Raw genomic sequence first — 16,049 nt, 5'->3', positions numbered from 1 at the left:
TGGGTTTGACTCTGGCCTGTATCCTGACTGCTGGACTTTGGGCTTGGCTGCTTGGATTGACCCTGAACTGTGTTTCCTGACCTGTGAACTTGGCAATACTGACTTGCTACCAGGTAGGCCAGGGGTTCAGGGCAATGAATCCCCTCTGTTTTGCTGAGGCTGACAGAGGATTGACTTTGCTTGAGGAGTCGGTGTGCTTTCTTAGTTCCTGTGGTTTCCAAAAGCACTGCTTATAGGTTGGGAGTGGGGCAGCAGTAAAGTGGCAGTGGTGAAGAGAGGGTTAAGCATTCCTGCCTCTTCTCTGCTCTGCATCCCATTCATGGGGGAAAGGACTAGAACAGGGGTAGGCAACCTAAAGCCTGGGGGCCAGATGTGGCCCAATTGCCTTCTCAATCCAGCCTGCGGACGGTCCGGGAATCAGCGTGTTTTTACATGAGTAGAATGTGTCCTTTTACTTAAAATGCATCTCTGGGATATTTGTGGGGCATAGGAATTCGTTCATTACAGTATTTATTTTCCAAAATATAGTCTGGCCCCCCACAAGGTTGGAGGGACGGTGGACCGGCCCACGGCTGAAAAAGGTTGCTGACCCCTGTACTAGAAGATGACCCTCTATGTCCCTAACAACTCTGCAATTCCACGATCTGTTGGGTTCCCATTCCATTCAGTTTCATGCCATCTGGGCTTGGTCTCTCGGCTCCCAAGCCAATTGGCTCAACTGCCTGCCATTTTTTTCCAGGCCTCCAACCCTGACACCCAACAGAGTACACAGGGAGTCCAATTCATCTTCCAAGCATTTATTTCTACTGGAAAGGATTTTGCTTTGCAGGCAGAGGGAAGTGGGGGGAGAGACCAATTTACGCACACCAGAAGCAGTTTAAATAATCATAGGAAGAGGAAGGGGGGGGGGGGGATAATCGGTTTCCCAATCTGCATCACCCACCTTCTACTACAAAATCAAACCTTTACTATGAAAACTCAACTTGGGGGATTTTCGGAGGCAGTTGAGAACGCTGGTACATTTGCAAGCGAAGAAACCGCTCCGAGAGGCTTTCAAAAGCCACAATCCATTTGACCACCACTTCTTCCCTCAACTGCATTACTCGATTAAACAACAGGATTGAACAACCTCTTAATTCAATAATAACAAAAAACAGGAAGGGAATTCTGCAACAGAAAGTTCCTGCCTACCACGCAAAAGGAAGAATGTTTACTGCAGCAGTTCCAAAGCAGATAAGCCACCTTTCTCCCATGTTTGTTTTCCCAAGTTTGCGAAACCCTCCAGCAAAACTATCCTTAAATCCCTCTACACAACATTATTTGGGTCCCCCTTTTTTTGCAGCAGGATTAACTGCTGCTTCACAAACAATTCTGTGGGGAAACCTGCCCTGCAGATGGATTGCAGCAAGGAGCTGTGGCTTCCCACTGTGGGCCCATTTCAGGAATATGTAAAACCAACACAAACCAGCCCTTGTGGTTTGCAGCACGCTCTGCCAAGGGGGAATTTTTTGTTGCATGAGAAGCATTTCCAGTACTGTCAGGTGTGTACTGGTTCCTTCTCTTGCTCAACCAATGCAGCTTTTTCCATGTCCCAGAGCTGTTAAATTTATTTTGTCAAAAAGCACAGGAGGAACCTCTGCCATCGAAGGAGCTGGCCAGTCTGCTGAAGTGCATTAAGACTCACAGGATTAGACTGTGGTTTGCAAGCCTGGCTTGGAGGTCTGGTTTGGAGAAACCAGGAAGTTTTCTAACAAGCCAGGCACACACATTCCCAAACTATGGTTTGAAGAATCGGGGAGTGTTGCATCTGAATGAAACCACTGGCTTGCTGTTGGCTTAAAAGGTTGTATAAAACCCCTCTGTGAATTAACTCCCAGTGCTAAGGCAGACTTAAATGTAAAATGTCTGGGAGCCTGGTTCAGACGTTCAAAATCCACATCCGTGGGGTATAGCTGGACAAATCTGCAAAGAGAAGGCTACCCATGGATGGAACTGCAGCTTCTGAGACGTAATTCTCAGACTGGAGTGCCTGCAGCTGTTTCTGCGGACAGCTTGAGTCAAGTTTATAATTTCTGTGTGAATTGATGAGTCCCTAAGAACAGGCAAGGCATATCCTATTGAGCTGGGGAATGTCTGAACCAGCCCTAAATCTGCTGAATTTATAAGCATTTTTGACAGATAGTTACTGCTGGAGACAACCAAGGAGAAATCAAGTGCATCAGCTTGAGTCAGCTTTGCGAAACTGTTGTATCACTCTCTAGATATTATTTTGCCTCAAGCCTGAGCCTGTGAACAACGTTGTCCTTGAGGGAGAAGGAACAGGGGGCAGAACAGCACTGGGATTAAACCTTTCTGGGCTGGAAATGGAATTGGCTCCAGTAAGGGGGGGGCGGCGGTTTCCAGTCAGGGCCTTCATTGCCACATATCCCCGTTCTCGCCGTTCTCGTGGAACTTGTGCAGGTGGTCGGCATATCTGAAAGAGAGGAAAGCAACTGGATCAGCACACCTCAGTGTGAATCTATATTGTGCCCCATAAAAGGCAGAGTGACAAAAAGCCAAGCCCCTGACCCTGACAGGCTGGCCATATGAGGGGCAACACCAAAAGATGATGGCAGGGGGAGCGGTGCAAGGTCAAGCCTTCTCAAGGACGACAGCATCCAGCACCAGCCCCCTTCTGCCCCACACAGGGAGAGCAGAATCATATCACTTTAAATAATTTTGGGAAGTGTTGTTTAAGGGTACTGAGAGGGGACAGGAGACCCCTCTCTTCCTCTCACAGAGCTACAACTCCCAAAGTTCCCTGGCAAGAGGAGTTGCTTCTAAACCACTCTGGGAATTCGCCCCTTCTTCCCTGGCAGGGAGGAGAGGGGGCAGCATTTTGTGGTTCGCCTCAAGTGCCAAAATGTCTTGAACCGGCCCTGCCCTAGGGGGTTGTTCATATGTAGATGACCAAAGTTCAACATATGGATGTGGGTTGGTGGGGGGAGCACCGAGACGTGGGGCAGGAAGCGTGCCCACCCCCGGACCTGCTTCAAACCGCAAGCGACGGATTGGCTCAACTGACTCGACACCTGCAGCCCTCATTTTCACATTTGCAGAGTGAAAGGCATGTTTGCAGAAGCTGAAGAAGCATCTACGTGGTAGACTGAAGGAGAGAACTGGGAAGGCGGCTCCTCCGATACCTACTTCTTTGCACAGAAGGCGGCACAGTCTCTGCCCACGCTCTCGCTCCAAGCCGTTTTGTAGAGAACCTGAGAAAGTAAAGGCGGTCTGTTAATTGTTCAACTGAGAGTGGGGACCCCCACCCCACCCCACAATGACCCTCTTTGCTCAGGTTCCCCCTGCGACATCCTTCCTGCGTCAACAGAGATTCAGGCTTTGAGCTCCAACCAAGTGGGTGCCTGGGGGTTTTGGGTTCCCAGTAACCGATGGTATGCAAGCCACTTTCTGGCTGGAGAGCGGGGTACAAATGCTCTAAAACAAATAAAGCAACTTAAGGGCACCAGGTTTGTCAAGGCTGAACTACAGACTATTTCCAAAGGCAGGAGGATATCAGAGAGAGAGAGAGAGAGAGAGAGAGAGAGAGAGAGAGCGCGCGCGCAAGCCACAGACTTACCAGGAAAACAAGGCAATGCAAGAAGAGAGTGTAGAAAAAGGCAATTGTGCGGGCCGTCTTGTTGGAGAGGATGAATCTTCCCTGCAGGTGCACCAAAAGAAGACAGGGTTTGGCATAAATACTCTCTTCAGAAAAACCAATAAATAAAAAATTCTGCCGATGAGAAGCAAAATGTATGTCACCCTGTACAAATTAGGCAAGTTCATTTATTATTCTTGTTCATATTTATTAAAATTTTATACCGTCCTTCATCTGAAGATCACAGGGTGGTTTAAAATATGACAATACATACCATCGTACTGGCACCTGAAGTTATGTAACGAAGGTGCCAGGCGAGCCTCCCTGGGGAGAGCATTGCACAAGTGAGGAGCCACCACTGAAACAGCCTGTTCTTTTGCCTGTCCTGAATCTCCCCTGCTCAGATCCTTGGCTAGCACTGCTGGGTTCTAGTATTATGAGGTAGAGAAAACATCTCTCTGTCTACTTTCTCTGCACCATGCTTAACTGCTGCCTATAACTCAAACATGTCGCCTCCCCAACTTACTAGCCTCCACCGCCCTTGATCATTTTACTTGCCCTTTTCTGAACCTTTCTCCCAGCTTTTTTTGAAGTGAAGTGACCAGGCCTGCACACAGCATTCCAAGCATGGCTGCACACTATAGGTTCGCACCAAGTTATTGCAGGCTGTGGAAAGGTGCTGCCAGTCAGAGCAGGTGACAGTAAGCTAAGTGGACCAGTGGGCTGACTCAGGGAAAAGCGGCTTTGTGTATCCATGTATGAAGCAGGTCGCAGCTGGTGCAAACTCTGCTGGCAACCAGCCCAGACCTCTCCGAACATCTGTTTCCCTCCTCTGGGTATTTCCAACGCAACATGGGCTGCCAGTTCTGTCCAAACTATGGGACAGGATTGCCTTCAGAGGCAAATATGATCTTCCTGGCATGCCAGGCCTGGTGACATCAGTACACAAGGACGGCAGGGCAACTGGTGACGGCGCACACCTGCTGGGCCTCGCGTTTCAGTGCAGACACACACGGACATCAGCTGTGAAACAAGGGCTTGTCGTTCTTGGCCAGGCCAGGCTGGTCCCAGTGACCCACGGCCTTCTCTTCTCCATGCATGAGGAATACACACTTGCTAACAACCGGGATCAAATTGACTTTATATAAACCTGTGATGTAGCTGCCTCCGGAAAACCACATCCCGTTCTGGTTGCCTCATCTGAAAGTTGTCAGGACACCCTCCCTATTCCCCTTAAGGTAAAGGTACCCCTGACCATTAGGTCCAGTCACAGACGACTCTGGGGTTGCAGCACTCATCTTGCTCTATAGGCCGAGGGAGCCGGTGTTTGTCCGCAGACAGCTTCTGGGTCATGTGGCCAGCATGACAAAGCCGCTTCTGGCGAACCAGAGCAGCGCACGGAAATGCCGTTTACCTTCCCGCCGGAGTGGTACCTATTTATCTACTTGCACTTTGATGTGCTTTCAAACTGCTAGGTGGGCAGGAGCAGGGACCAAGCAATGGGAGCTCACCCCGTAGCGGGGATTCGAACCACCGCCCTTCTGATCAGCAAGCCCCAGGCTCTGTGGTTTAGACCACAGCGCCACCCGTGTCCCCTATTCCCCTTACCAAGTGACAATTCCCAGACAAATTCCTTTTCCCTGGGAACTTTTGAGAATTGTAGCTCTGTGAGGGGAATAGAGGGGTCTCCTAACAACTCTGAGCATCCCTAACAAACTACAGCTCCCATCATTCTTTGGGGCGAAGCCATAACTGTTTAAAGCGGTATCACACTGCTTTCAATGTCTGGTGTGAATGTGGCCTAGGTCAGTGTTTCTCCACATCAGATGGGAGAGGACAGAGCATCAGTGCTTGTCTTACCATGCTAAGAGTGGCCTTATCCCACGGGCTGAGACTCAGGTACTTCCTCTGGCGCTCCTGAGTACAAACGAACACAAAGCAGAGATAGAAAAGTGAAAGGAAAAACTGAAATCGGCCATGCCTCACCTGCAATGCTAACATCAGCCCATGATCTAACAAGCCCACTTAAATTTACCCAGTGCTTAAATGTGAACAGACTCGAGGTCAAGATGTTATTCTCCAAGCTTAGTTTGCCGTCTGTAAAATGGGCCCACTAATGCCTGCCTGCTAGCCGGGCATAGGGGCATCACCAGGGTGGCTGAGATTGCTGCTGTAGGAACACTGCATACCCCTAGAAGTGCTCTTGCAGTAATTAAAGTTAGTAATAATAGTAGTAACAACAACAATTTTATTCTTTACACCCCACCCATCTGGCAGGGTTGCCCCATATAAACAAGATGTAGCTAAACAAGATGTAATGGGGGAAAAAAAATAAAACAGTGGTGGAGCACTGGTTGAAGATGGCTGATAGCCATCACCTAGGAAATGTAGTACAGTGGTGCCCCGCAAGACGAACGCCTCGCAAGACGAAAAACCCGCTAGACGAAATGGTTTTCCGTTTTGGAGGCGCTTCGTAAAACGAATTCCCCTATGGGGTTGCTTCGCAAGACGAAAAAAATCTTGCATCCCCCTGCGGGTTTTTTTCGCTTTTTTCTTCCTTTTTTTAAGCCGCTAAGCCGCTTATCAGCTGATCGCTGGAAGCCGCTTGACAGCTGTAGCGCTAATCCGCTAAGCTGTCAATGGGCTTGCTTCGCAAGACGAAAAAACCGCTATACGAAGAGCCTCACGGAACGGATTAATTTCGTCTTGCGAGGCACCACTGTACAGTCGTACCTTGGAATTTGAATGACTTAGTTGCCGAACATTTTGGCTCCTGAACAATTGAAGACCAGAAGTGATTGTTCTGGTTTTTTAACATTCTTTCGGAAGCTGAACATCTGGTGGGGCTTCCACGGCTTCCGATTGGCTGCAGGAGCTTCCTGCAGCCAATCAGAAGCCACACCTTGGAGGTCAAACGTTTTGGAAGTTGAACAGACTTCCGGAACGGATTCCGTTCGACTTCCAAGGTACGTCTGTATTTCTAAGCCCTTCTTTCCCTTCCCTCCCGCAGCTCCATACGAGAGCCTCTCTTACCTTCCTGCTGAAGGAGGCGAAGGGGTCCAGGCGCTCTTCATACTGGGTGGAGTAGCGGAGCTCAGTGTCATCACTGCCACTGCCCTAGAAGAGACCCAAACACGGAAGTCAGGGTGAGGCTGTGGATGCGTGCTTGCTCCCAGATGTGTGGAAGCAGTCGTCACAAAGCTACTGCCTCACTTTGAATGCCATGGTTCTTCCAGAGCTGCTGCTCTGCATGCAGAAAAAGTCCCAGGCTCAATCCTTCTCTGGAGGAAGCAGAAATTTAGTGCAGATTGGGGAGGGGGGACATTTAGCAACCTAAGCGAGCAAGTAGGTGCATGTCTTTGTGCACGACAGAGCGGGAGGGAGATTCAAGCTTCACTGCCTGCCCCAAATCAAAGCATCTAGGGCATGGGTAGGAAAACTAAGGCCCGGGGCCAGATCCGGCCCAATCGTCTTCTAAATCCGGCCCGCGGATGGGCCAGGAATCAGTGTGTTTTTACATAAGTAAAATGTGTCCCTTTATTTAAAATGCATCTCTGGGTTATTTGTGGGGCCTGCCTGGTATTTTTACATTAATAGAATGTGTGTTTTTATTTAAAATGCCTCTCTGGGTTATTTGTGGGGCATAGGAATTTGTTCATTCCCGCCCCCCCCAAAAAAATATAGTCCGGCCCCCCACAAGGTCTGAGGGACAGTGAAAAAGTTTGCTGACCCCTGATCTAGGGCCTCCAGTCCCCAAAGGGCAAGCAAACTTTCCCCACTTGGTGTGTCACCAAGAAACTAGTGTGATTCCTGCTAACTAGGTCACCTTTACAGTTCTCTATTTCAGTGTTTCCCAACCTTTTTTGGGCAAAGGCACACTTGTTTCATGAAAAAAATCTTGAGGCACACCACCATTAGAAAATGTTTAAAAAATTAACTCTGTGCCTATATTGACTATATATAAAGTAACTTTCTTTAATAGGCATCAAATAAACACAAAGAAAGTATTTTATAATTACTTTATTATGAAATAGTAAGTACCGTATTTTTAGGACGCTCGGTCCCATAGGACGCACCTACTTTTTTGGGGGGGGAATAACGGAAAATTTTTTTTCCTTTATTTCCCCCCCAAAAAAACCAGGTCGGGGAACAGTGGGATGGCGGTGCTGCGCCTCCCCGCTGTCCCCTGAGCTTGTGGGGCTGGCCCATGTCTGCCTGGCGCGAGGGGCGCTCTGCTTCAGGGCGCCCCGCGCGTCGGGCGGCAGGCTACAGTCCGCAGCATGGGGAACCCTCTGTTTCAGGGCGCCCCACGCGCCCCCCGGGTGCGCAAGGCTTGCCAACACGAGCGCGGAGCACGGGGCGTCCTCCGAAGGGCGCCCCGTGCTCCGCGCTGCCAGCTGCCGCCAGCAAGCCTTGCGCTCCCGGGGGGAGATCCCCCGGGTGCGCAAGGCTGGCCAACACCAGCGCGGAGCACGGGGCGTCCTCCGAAGGGCGCCCCGTGCTCCGTGCTGCCAGCTGCCGCCCGCAAGCCTTGCGCTCCCGGGGGGAGATCCCCCGGTGCGCAAGACTTGCCAACACCAGCGCGGAGCACGGAATGGCCTCCGAAGGGCGCCCCGTGCTCCGCGCTGCCACTCGCAAGCATTGCGCTCTCGGGGGGGAGATCCCCCGGGTGCGCAAGGCTTGCCGTCACCAGCGCGGAGCACGGGGCGGCCTCCAAAGGGCGCCCCGTGCTCCCGGCTTCCGCCCGCCAGCCTTGCGCTCTCGGGGGGAGATCCCCTGGGTGCGCAAGGCTGGCCAACACCAGCACCGAGCACGGGGCGTCCTCTAAAGGGCGCGCAAGGCTTGCTGACACCAACGCGGAGCACGGGGCGGCCGGCCGAAGCGAGCGGCGATGCGATGTGGGAGGGAGGGAGCTCGCCCCCCCACGTGTGCTCGCTGCCGCCGCCCCGCCTCTCGCCGCCAGACTCGCCCGCCTCCCTCCCACGGCACACCAGGCAACGTCTCGCGGCACACTAGTGTGCCGCGGAACACCGGTTGGGAAACACTGCTCTATTTCAAGGGCTATCAGAGGAAATCACTCTATTTGAAGGCATCCTGTGTTTCAGGGATGGGCAACCTGTGCCCCCCATGATGTTGTTGGACTACAAATTACACTGCCCCTGACCACTGGTCCAGGCAGGCTGGGGCCGATGTGAGTTGGGAGTCCAAGAATGTCTGGAGGGCCATTGGCTCCCAGTTCAGAATCTTAAAGAGCCTTCTTAAAGAGCTGTAAGAAGGGAGTACTGGCAGGAGGGGCCTTGCAGTTGCCCATCAACAGGGAACAGCTGGGCAGCAGACAGAGAAAACACACAGCTCATCTGATGCAGCACATTCCTCCCCACTAGGGTGAATGTAAAGGTAAAGGGACCCCTGACCGTTAGGTCCAGTCGTGACTGACTCTGGGGTTGCGGTGCTCATCTCGCTTTATTGGTCGAGGGAGCCGGCGTACAGCTTCTGGGTCATGTGGCCAGCATGACTAAGCCGCTTCTGGCGAACCAGAGCAGCGCACGGAAACGCCATTTACCTTCCCGTTGGAGTGGTACCTATTTCTCTACTTGCACTTTGACGTGCTTTCGAACTGCTAGGTTGGCAGGAGCAGGGACCGAGCAACGGGAGCTCACCCCATCGCGGGGGTTCGAATGCCGACCTTCTGATCGGCAAGTTCTAGGCTCTGTGGTTTAACCCACAGCGCCGTCTGTGTTCCTGAATGCACAGTATTTCTGTTTAAATTAAATTATTTGTAATTCCACACCTATTTATATCAATTAGCCTGTGTGATCTTTATGCATATGTTTGCCCTTTCTGTGGTGATGCTCTCGTGTGTGTGTGTTTTTGTGTGTGTGTGTGAGATGAGATGAGTTTTGGGCAACCTTCCTTTTGACGGCTGGGATGCTGAGAAGCACACCTGGAGCAGAGCCAATGGCGAGAGACGTCATGCAATAAACAGGGCGGTGCTGGAAAACACTGAAGCAAAGCGCTTTGCTCTGCCCTTCTCTTCTCAAGTTGGCACATGCTCTCTCAGCAAGCGGATTCCCTGAAGCCACTGGGTTACTTGGGAAAGGGAAGAGCTCTCTCTCCTGGACGTGTGGAGGACCAGCGCTGCATGATGAAAGCCGAAGAACTTTGCTCTTGCAAAACGTTAAAAGGTTGTGCAAACGGGTTGGGGCTGGGAAAGTGGCCTCCAAGCCAACTAAATTACTTTAATTTGTGATTATATACTACCCTGTCTCTGAAAAAGGTTGTGCATGTGGGAACCCGCTGGCACCATAGCAAAAAAGGGAAAGCTAACCAAAAGAAAATCCCTCCACCTGCCTTCTTCACCTTGGTATCAGCACTGGGTGCAGTGGAAGCTGATCTAGAGAATGAAAAGCACCCACTGTTTCCCGGGGTGTGTGTGTGCAAAATGGCTCCACAGGATTCCATGACCAGATCCTGCCATTCCCTGGTTGGGGGCCAGTTCATTCAACACATTAATGCACTGCCAGCCAAGGTGTGCTGAATCAGTGGCGCAAGGACAGGCCCTGTGTGAACTGCTGCTACGCTGAAGCCGGCTGTCAAAATAATTGTGAAAAACCGCTTTGCAAACCATCCAAGTGAGGCCGCCTCTTCCCTGGAACCTTTCCCAAGGAGATTCACTTAGACATCACCAAAAAAGAAAAAAGGGTGTGTGTGTGTAGATTTACAGTAGATTTGCATATGCAAATTTATACATACAGGTGCAAGTTCAGAAATAATTCCTGTAATCTAAATAGAAAAACAATATGTCTCACCCTAGTGTGGAAGAAAGTAGCAGGTGTATATAACTGAAAAGGATATTTCCCTGCAAATATAAGATTATTTCGTACAGTTGCATTGATCATTTCTATTACTCTCTGCCAAAAATTTACCAATGTAGGACATTGTAAGAACATATGTTTGAAAGAAGCATTGTCCCTATTACATCTCCAGCGGCTAGATGACTTAAGACAGCACTTTCATAAACAAACGTAATGCCATTCTTGGCAGGGCAGCTCACTGACCCGTCCGGGATAGCTTTGCAGGAATTTAATCTTCTCATACAGCTTGATGTTGTCGGCTCTCAGGTTGTCCAGCTCGCTTTGGAGGGCCTGCATTGTATGCTGCATCATCCGGTTCTCCTGCCAGAACAGAGAAAGAAAAGGTTCAGAATCAGGCCTGTCTGAGCTCCTGATAAAAGGAACAAGTTCTGCACGGAGATGGAAGCTTCCATAGTATAACAACGTGAGCGCTCACTTTTTGCATAGCTCTTCTTCATTTATTTATTAAATTTATGTCCTGCCCCCTCCTTCCCGAAAGGAGCCAAGGGCAGTAAACATAGCCTAATAATAATAATAATAATAATAATAATAATAATAATAATAATAATAATAATATCAACTACCTGCCCTGTTCAGAGGCAGGCCTGTGTTTCTGGAAATACACAAGTCCCACCCTTGGAAAACTCGCTATGAATGCATTTGCTTATATTCAGAAAAGTATTCATATACTGCCCTCTCATGAACTATCAGGGCAGTGCACAGCAATATGAAAACATCAAAAGTAGTGCAGAACAATCATCAGAATGACTGGCAGGATAAGGTTTTCAAGAGACACGGTCCGATGGATACTTCCCCATGGCAGGGTCCCAGAGAGACTTGTTTGATCAGATCTCCGTTTTCATTTCCACTGCCTTGTGCTTGGCCAGGGTAGCCTTTTCAAGATGGTGGCCCAGCTGCGATGACCCCCGGCTGCACAGCCCAAGAACTGGCAGGGCCTGCGGGGCCAGCCCAAGCCCCTGCTGCCCTCCAGGGATCCTTACCGCTTCTAACTCGTGGTTGCGTGCTCGGAAGCGCTCCCTCTGGCTGGAGATGATGGAGAGGAGGGAGTCCATCTGGCCCTCTGGAATCGGGGTGCTTGCCGATGGTGGGTAGCCTAGGAAACAGGTCGGATTACAGGAAAAACGTTGAAACCCACAGCACTCCTGTGGGCTTATACCAAGGTCATTCACTGCAGTCAGTAAATGGCTATGTACATCTCTTTGAACTCTCCTGCTTTCTTTTATTCTTTGCTTTTCACCAACAATGATTCCCCCCCCCCCCAACTCTGCAATTTTTCATCATAACTTAGCTGGCCATTCCCTACCGGCTTTCCCCTCCCCCTGCTTTTTTTTTTGGGGGGGGGGGGAGAAACAGCCCTTAGAGAACCTATGAGGGTTTCTGCTCTCCTACCTCACCTGATTAAAACATAAGAAAGCATCACTGCCTCCTGTTGAGGTCACCAAAAGGATTCTGGTAATTGGAGGCTGAACCAGGCAGCAAAATGCTTCCTACAGAAGAGCAATCTCACCCACGGCCTGGGCAAACAGAGTCTCCATCTGCTGGCTAATTGCTTACCATAGAAAAGCGCTGTTGCCTCTTTGATGGGCTCAGGGATGTTCTCAAGGTTTTGAATGGCAGCACCCTTTGGGAAGAAAAGAGAAAAGGAGAATGTGGATGCAGGAATGACATGGGAGAGTTTGCTCTTCTTTCCATTCATGACAAGATACTCATAGGAGCCGAGATGCTATTGCTGATATTATAGTGCCTTAGCTGACTGGGATCTCCTGGTGGATTATTTGCACCTCCTGATTTAACAGCAAGAACGAAATTGGCATCCCTGATCTGTAATAACTAAAGTGTGGATTGGAACTTGTATACGCAGCTCATCCCGGGGCATGGCTTCATTGGGTGCAGAGGGTAACTAACTCCACTCTCCTGGCCACCATTTTGCATCTGGCTCCTCCTACTGCCTGCCATTTTGAACTTGGCTCCCACTGGGCCACCTATGGGTTCAAGTAAGACATGTCCTGAAGACGTCCCATGCCTTGCTTTGAACAACCAGGTTTCAGGAAGCATGGGATAATTTTGCATAGAGTGGTTTGTATTTGAAATGGGTAGTTTTGCCATACAATATGCCATCTTTGTGTTTGTGTGTGTGTGTATTACATCCATTATGCATTCAATTTATGCGTAATGAATTATTATGCAGAACGAAACAACAGGGCAGGTTGGGAACTAGATGAAAGCCAAACGAGACAAGTCAGCTGGGAACGGCAAGGCTGGGTCGAAAAAGCATTTCAGGAAAACGCACTGTAAACTTTATTATGGGAAATCGCGTTGGCGAGAGACGGGACTCCACAGCGGCAGCTGGCATCGCACTGTTATTATAATGCATATAAAACACTTTTTCTTTACTAATGTAGCTGAGTCCTGAGAAGAATGTTTCACAGGAAGGAAAATAGCAGGGGTCCACCTGCCCAGTCCGAATCAAGGCCCAAGGTGCAGAGGGGCTTTAAAGCTTTGCACCCCACTGAGGTCCCTTTCTGGAATGACCCCTGCCTCCTGTTCTCCTGTAAAGCTCCCATTTGCACTACTGGAAACTTTTCTTCCAATACAAACAGGAGGTATACGGAGCTGCTGATAGGATAGGAAACACAGGGGGATGCAAATATTTAAAGCACTTCTCTCTACCCTGGTTCCCAGTCTAGTTCACTCGCTGCAGCGCAGCTATTCGGAGGCACTCTTTCCACTTGTGATTCCCAGCAGCTAGCCATGGGGGCTAGTAGCCATTCACATCAATGGGGAATTCTCCACAGAGGAGAAGACTAATCGTATGAATGGGTCTCATCAGGCTTGGCCCCTGGTGGCTGACTTTCCTGCAAGTGGGGGGCAGCAAATGGTTAAAGGGGACTCACCTCTGCGTCGGGGCGGCGCATTGCAGACATGGACTGAATGGTGCTGAGGTCATGCTCCAGTTTTGCAATCAGTTCTTTCTGGTCGGCAACTGTGGAGACGGCTTCGGTGAACTGGATCTGCAAGTCAGCACAGCGACCTGTGGGGTTGGGGGACAAGGCATGGTGCATTAAATAGGGACGAGTAACGATAGAAAAAGAATTGGGATCTCTCACACTTTGCGGTGGCAAGTCCGTGTTGTTATTATTTTCGGAAGGTTATTTCCATAAATACAAAGGAAGACAAGAAACGGGAGGGTGAGATTTAATAGATGCATAATAGATGTTGAGAGCCAGTGCAGTAGTAGCGGTTAGTGTCGGACTAAGATCTGACAGACTAGGTTTCAAATCCACATTTGGCCATGACCTTGAGCGCCCGTCACGGCCTCTCAACCTGACCCACCTCAAAAGGCTGTTGTGGAGATTAAATGAGTGGAGGGAGAACTATATATGCTACCTTGAGCTCCTTGGAGAAAAATTGGGATATAAATGCAATTAACAGCAACAATAACAAAAATAGGGGCAAACTACTGTAAATATAAGTGATAACATGGACTTCTTGGGATCCCAGTGGACAACCACACACTTTAGATGGTCTGGCTTTCAGACATCTTTGAGATGCAGCAAGCAAAACAAAACCTTTTTTAAAATAGAAATTAAGTAGTGTGTTCATGCAGGTGCACAATGAGCTATACTTAAACAGCTAAAGCACTATTCTCAGTGGGATATTGCAAACAATAGAGAGCTAATTTTTCAGGCATGCCTCTCCTTACTGCCAAATTGTTTTGCTCCACATCTTCAGAGGGCAAAGATTCCCCAAGATCCATGGAGACAGATAGATCGATACATAGATCGATCGATCAACAGATTGATAGATAGATAGATGATAGATATTGCAACGATCCACATTATAAATAGGATTGCCTAGTACAGAACCAAGCCACTAGAGGTCACAGTTTCATAAGAAATACTGGTATACAAGCTTTTTTAAAAAAACAAACCCACCCACAGTGGCTTTCAGATTTTCAAGTATGGAATCTTGAGGACCAGAAGACTCTTGGGGGCCTTAACCTCACTCTTTTCCCATGTGGACTCAGCTGCCACAACCCCCCTGCATGCTGCACAGGGTTCTAGGACATGTTCTAGGTGTCTGCGCTCACCACAGGTGGGGCACTAGCAAAGTCTCCTGGCCCTTCCTGTCACATCTCTTAGATTCTTAGAACATGCCCTTCCTGTGGCTGAGCACTGCCGGGGCAGCCTGGTGACAGTGGGCAATGCTCATCTGCCTGTACCGAGTATGAGAAGTGGCGCCAAGGGGTTGGCAATGTTCGGCACCTGCTGAGACCCACATCCCTGCAGGAGGTCCCTTGTTGACCCTGGTCCCTGCTCCTCTGCCTCCTTGCTGGAGCTGTTAGGTGCTCCCTTGCCCCCTCTGGGCAGGTGAGGTGTGGCAAGACAGAGAAGCATCCTTCATTTGCCTTGCACAATTGATCAGCTTATTTTTTGTGTTGCTGGTTTTCCAAGCTCTGCTTAGGATCTCTCTTAAGGAGACAGGCTAAGCCATGCAGGCTCCAGTTTCCCCCGGTCCCCCCCCCCAAAAGCATCACAGCCTGCTGAGACCAAAGTACAAAGATACAGTGCAGCTCCCAAGGGAAAATAAAGTATTATACAAAGATTTCCTTTACAAATAATAGATTTTTAAAAATAAAAAAGTACTCTCCATCTATGACTTCCATCATACTTGAGAATAAAGGTTCCATATAGTCTTAAATGAGCCAGATATTTGCATATACTGATGGCACCAAGTGGCTGTGTGCCTCAATCCTTGTGTATCTCTTTCCCCTGGCTTTTGACACCCGAGAAGTTTCCAAGCATGAGATTGCCTTATCCCACTCAACGACTTTGATTCAACATCGAGCAGGCACTTTCGCGGCACTCTTTTCAGTGTTTACTAAAAACATTTTTGTTCAGACAAAAGCTTACCCAGACATGTAGAATGCTGATGTATGTTTTAATCTGTTTTTAGTATATTGCCGATTTTAATTTTTTTAAAAAAATAGTTGCTTTCAACAGTTTTTAACCTGTAATTTTATTGTTTTGTTCTTTTTATAAACTGCTTTGAGGGTTGTTGTTTTTTAAAAAAACGATCAAGTGGTGTATAAATATTATGAATAGAATAATTAAATAAAACATATGGTTTTATGACCCACTTGAGTCTTGTGACTGATATAATTATTTTTAAAACTCAGTTATAAATTGCCATAACCTGCTCTAGGACCTGCTGAAGGGGAGATAACAACAACAACCAACAATAGATCATATAGCCTTCCTTTGGCACCAGCTCTGTCCACTTTTTGTTGAGATTTTTGACTGGACTGAGTGGAAATGCCTTCACCCTCTGCAACGTTGTCATCCTATTTGCAAGTGGTGAAATGGGGGTGGGGGTGGTATTTTTGTGAATTTACCAGCAGCAGTGCTCATGGCAGCTGCCATTCCTTCCCACAGAAGCCCCTCAGACTGCCCCCTCCCCCAAAAAGAAACCCTAATAGCTTTAGAGAAAATTTGGCTCAGCTATGATTTTTGACCCCAAGTTAAAGCAGTTTTGTTTTG

At 48.9% G+C, this 16,049-nt stretch overlaps 1 protein-coding gene and 1 long non-coding RNA gene across 2 annotated transcripts in view; one reads left to right on the top strand and one right to left on the bottom strand.

Moving 5' to 3' along the window:
* Window positions 1-1,689: 1,689 nt before the first annotated feature.
* The window catches only part of CUX1 (cut like homeobox 1), a 266,716-nt gene continuing 252,356 nt past the window's right edge, over window positions 1,690-16,049 (bottom strand). The window contains exons 15-23 of the mRNA XM_081890141.1: window positions 13,404-13,540; window positions 12,064-12,130; window positions 11,490-11,602; window positions 10,693-10,809; window positions 6,668-6,751; window positions 5,495-5,551; window positions 3,617-3,697; window positions 3,187-3,251; window positions 1,690-2,473 (exon numbers count right to left, since the gene is read on the bottom strand). Coding sequence (XP_081746267.1) covers window positions 2,413-2,473; window positions 3,187-3,251; window positions 3,617-3,697; window positions 5,495-5,551; window positions 6,668-6,751; window positions 10,693-10,809; window positions 11,490-11,602; window positions 12,064-12,130; window positions 13,404-13,540 — 782 coding nt within the window. The 3' untranslated portion in view covers window positions 1,690-2,412. The remainder of the gene's footprint in view (window positions 2,474-3,186; window positions 3,252-3,616; window positions 3,698-5,494; window positions 5,552-6,667; window positions 6,752-10,692; window positions 10,810-11,489; window positions 11,603-12,063; window positions 12,131-13,403; window positions 13,541-16,049) is intronic.
* LOC309358056 lies at window positions 7,348-10,686 on the top strand. Its single transcript, XR_014163316.1, has 3 exons — window positions 7,348-7,482; window positions 8,694-9,031; window positions 9,389-10,686. It is a non-coding gene; the product is annotated as an uncharacterized lncRNA (long non-coding RNA).

This window comes from Podarcis melisellensis (assembly GCF_964234715.1).
Source record: "Podarcis melisellensis genome assembly, chromosome: 15".
Classification (NCBI taxonomy): domain Eukaryota; kingdom Metazoa; phylum Chordata; class Lepidosauria; order Squamata; family Lacertidae; genus Podarcis; species Podarcis melisellensis.
This window is presented reverse-complemented; position numbering and strand designations above follow the sequence as displayed.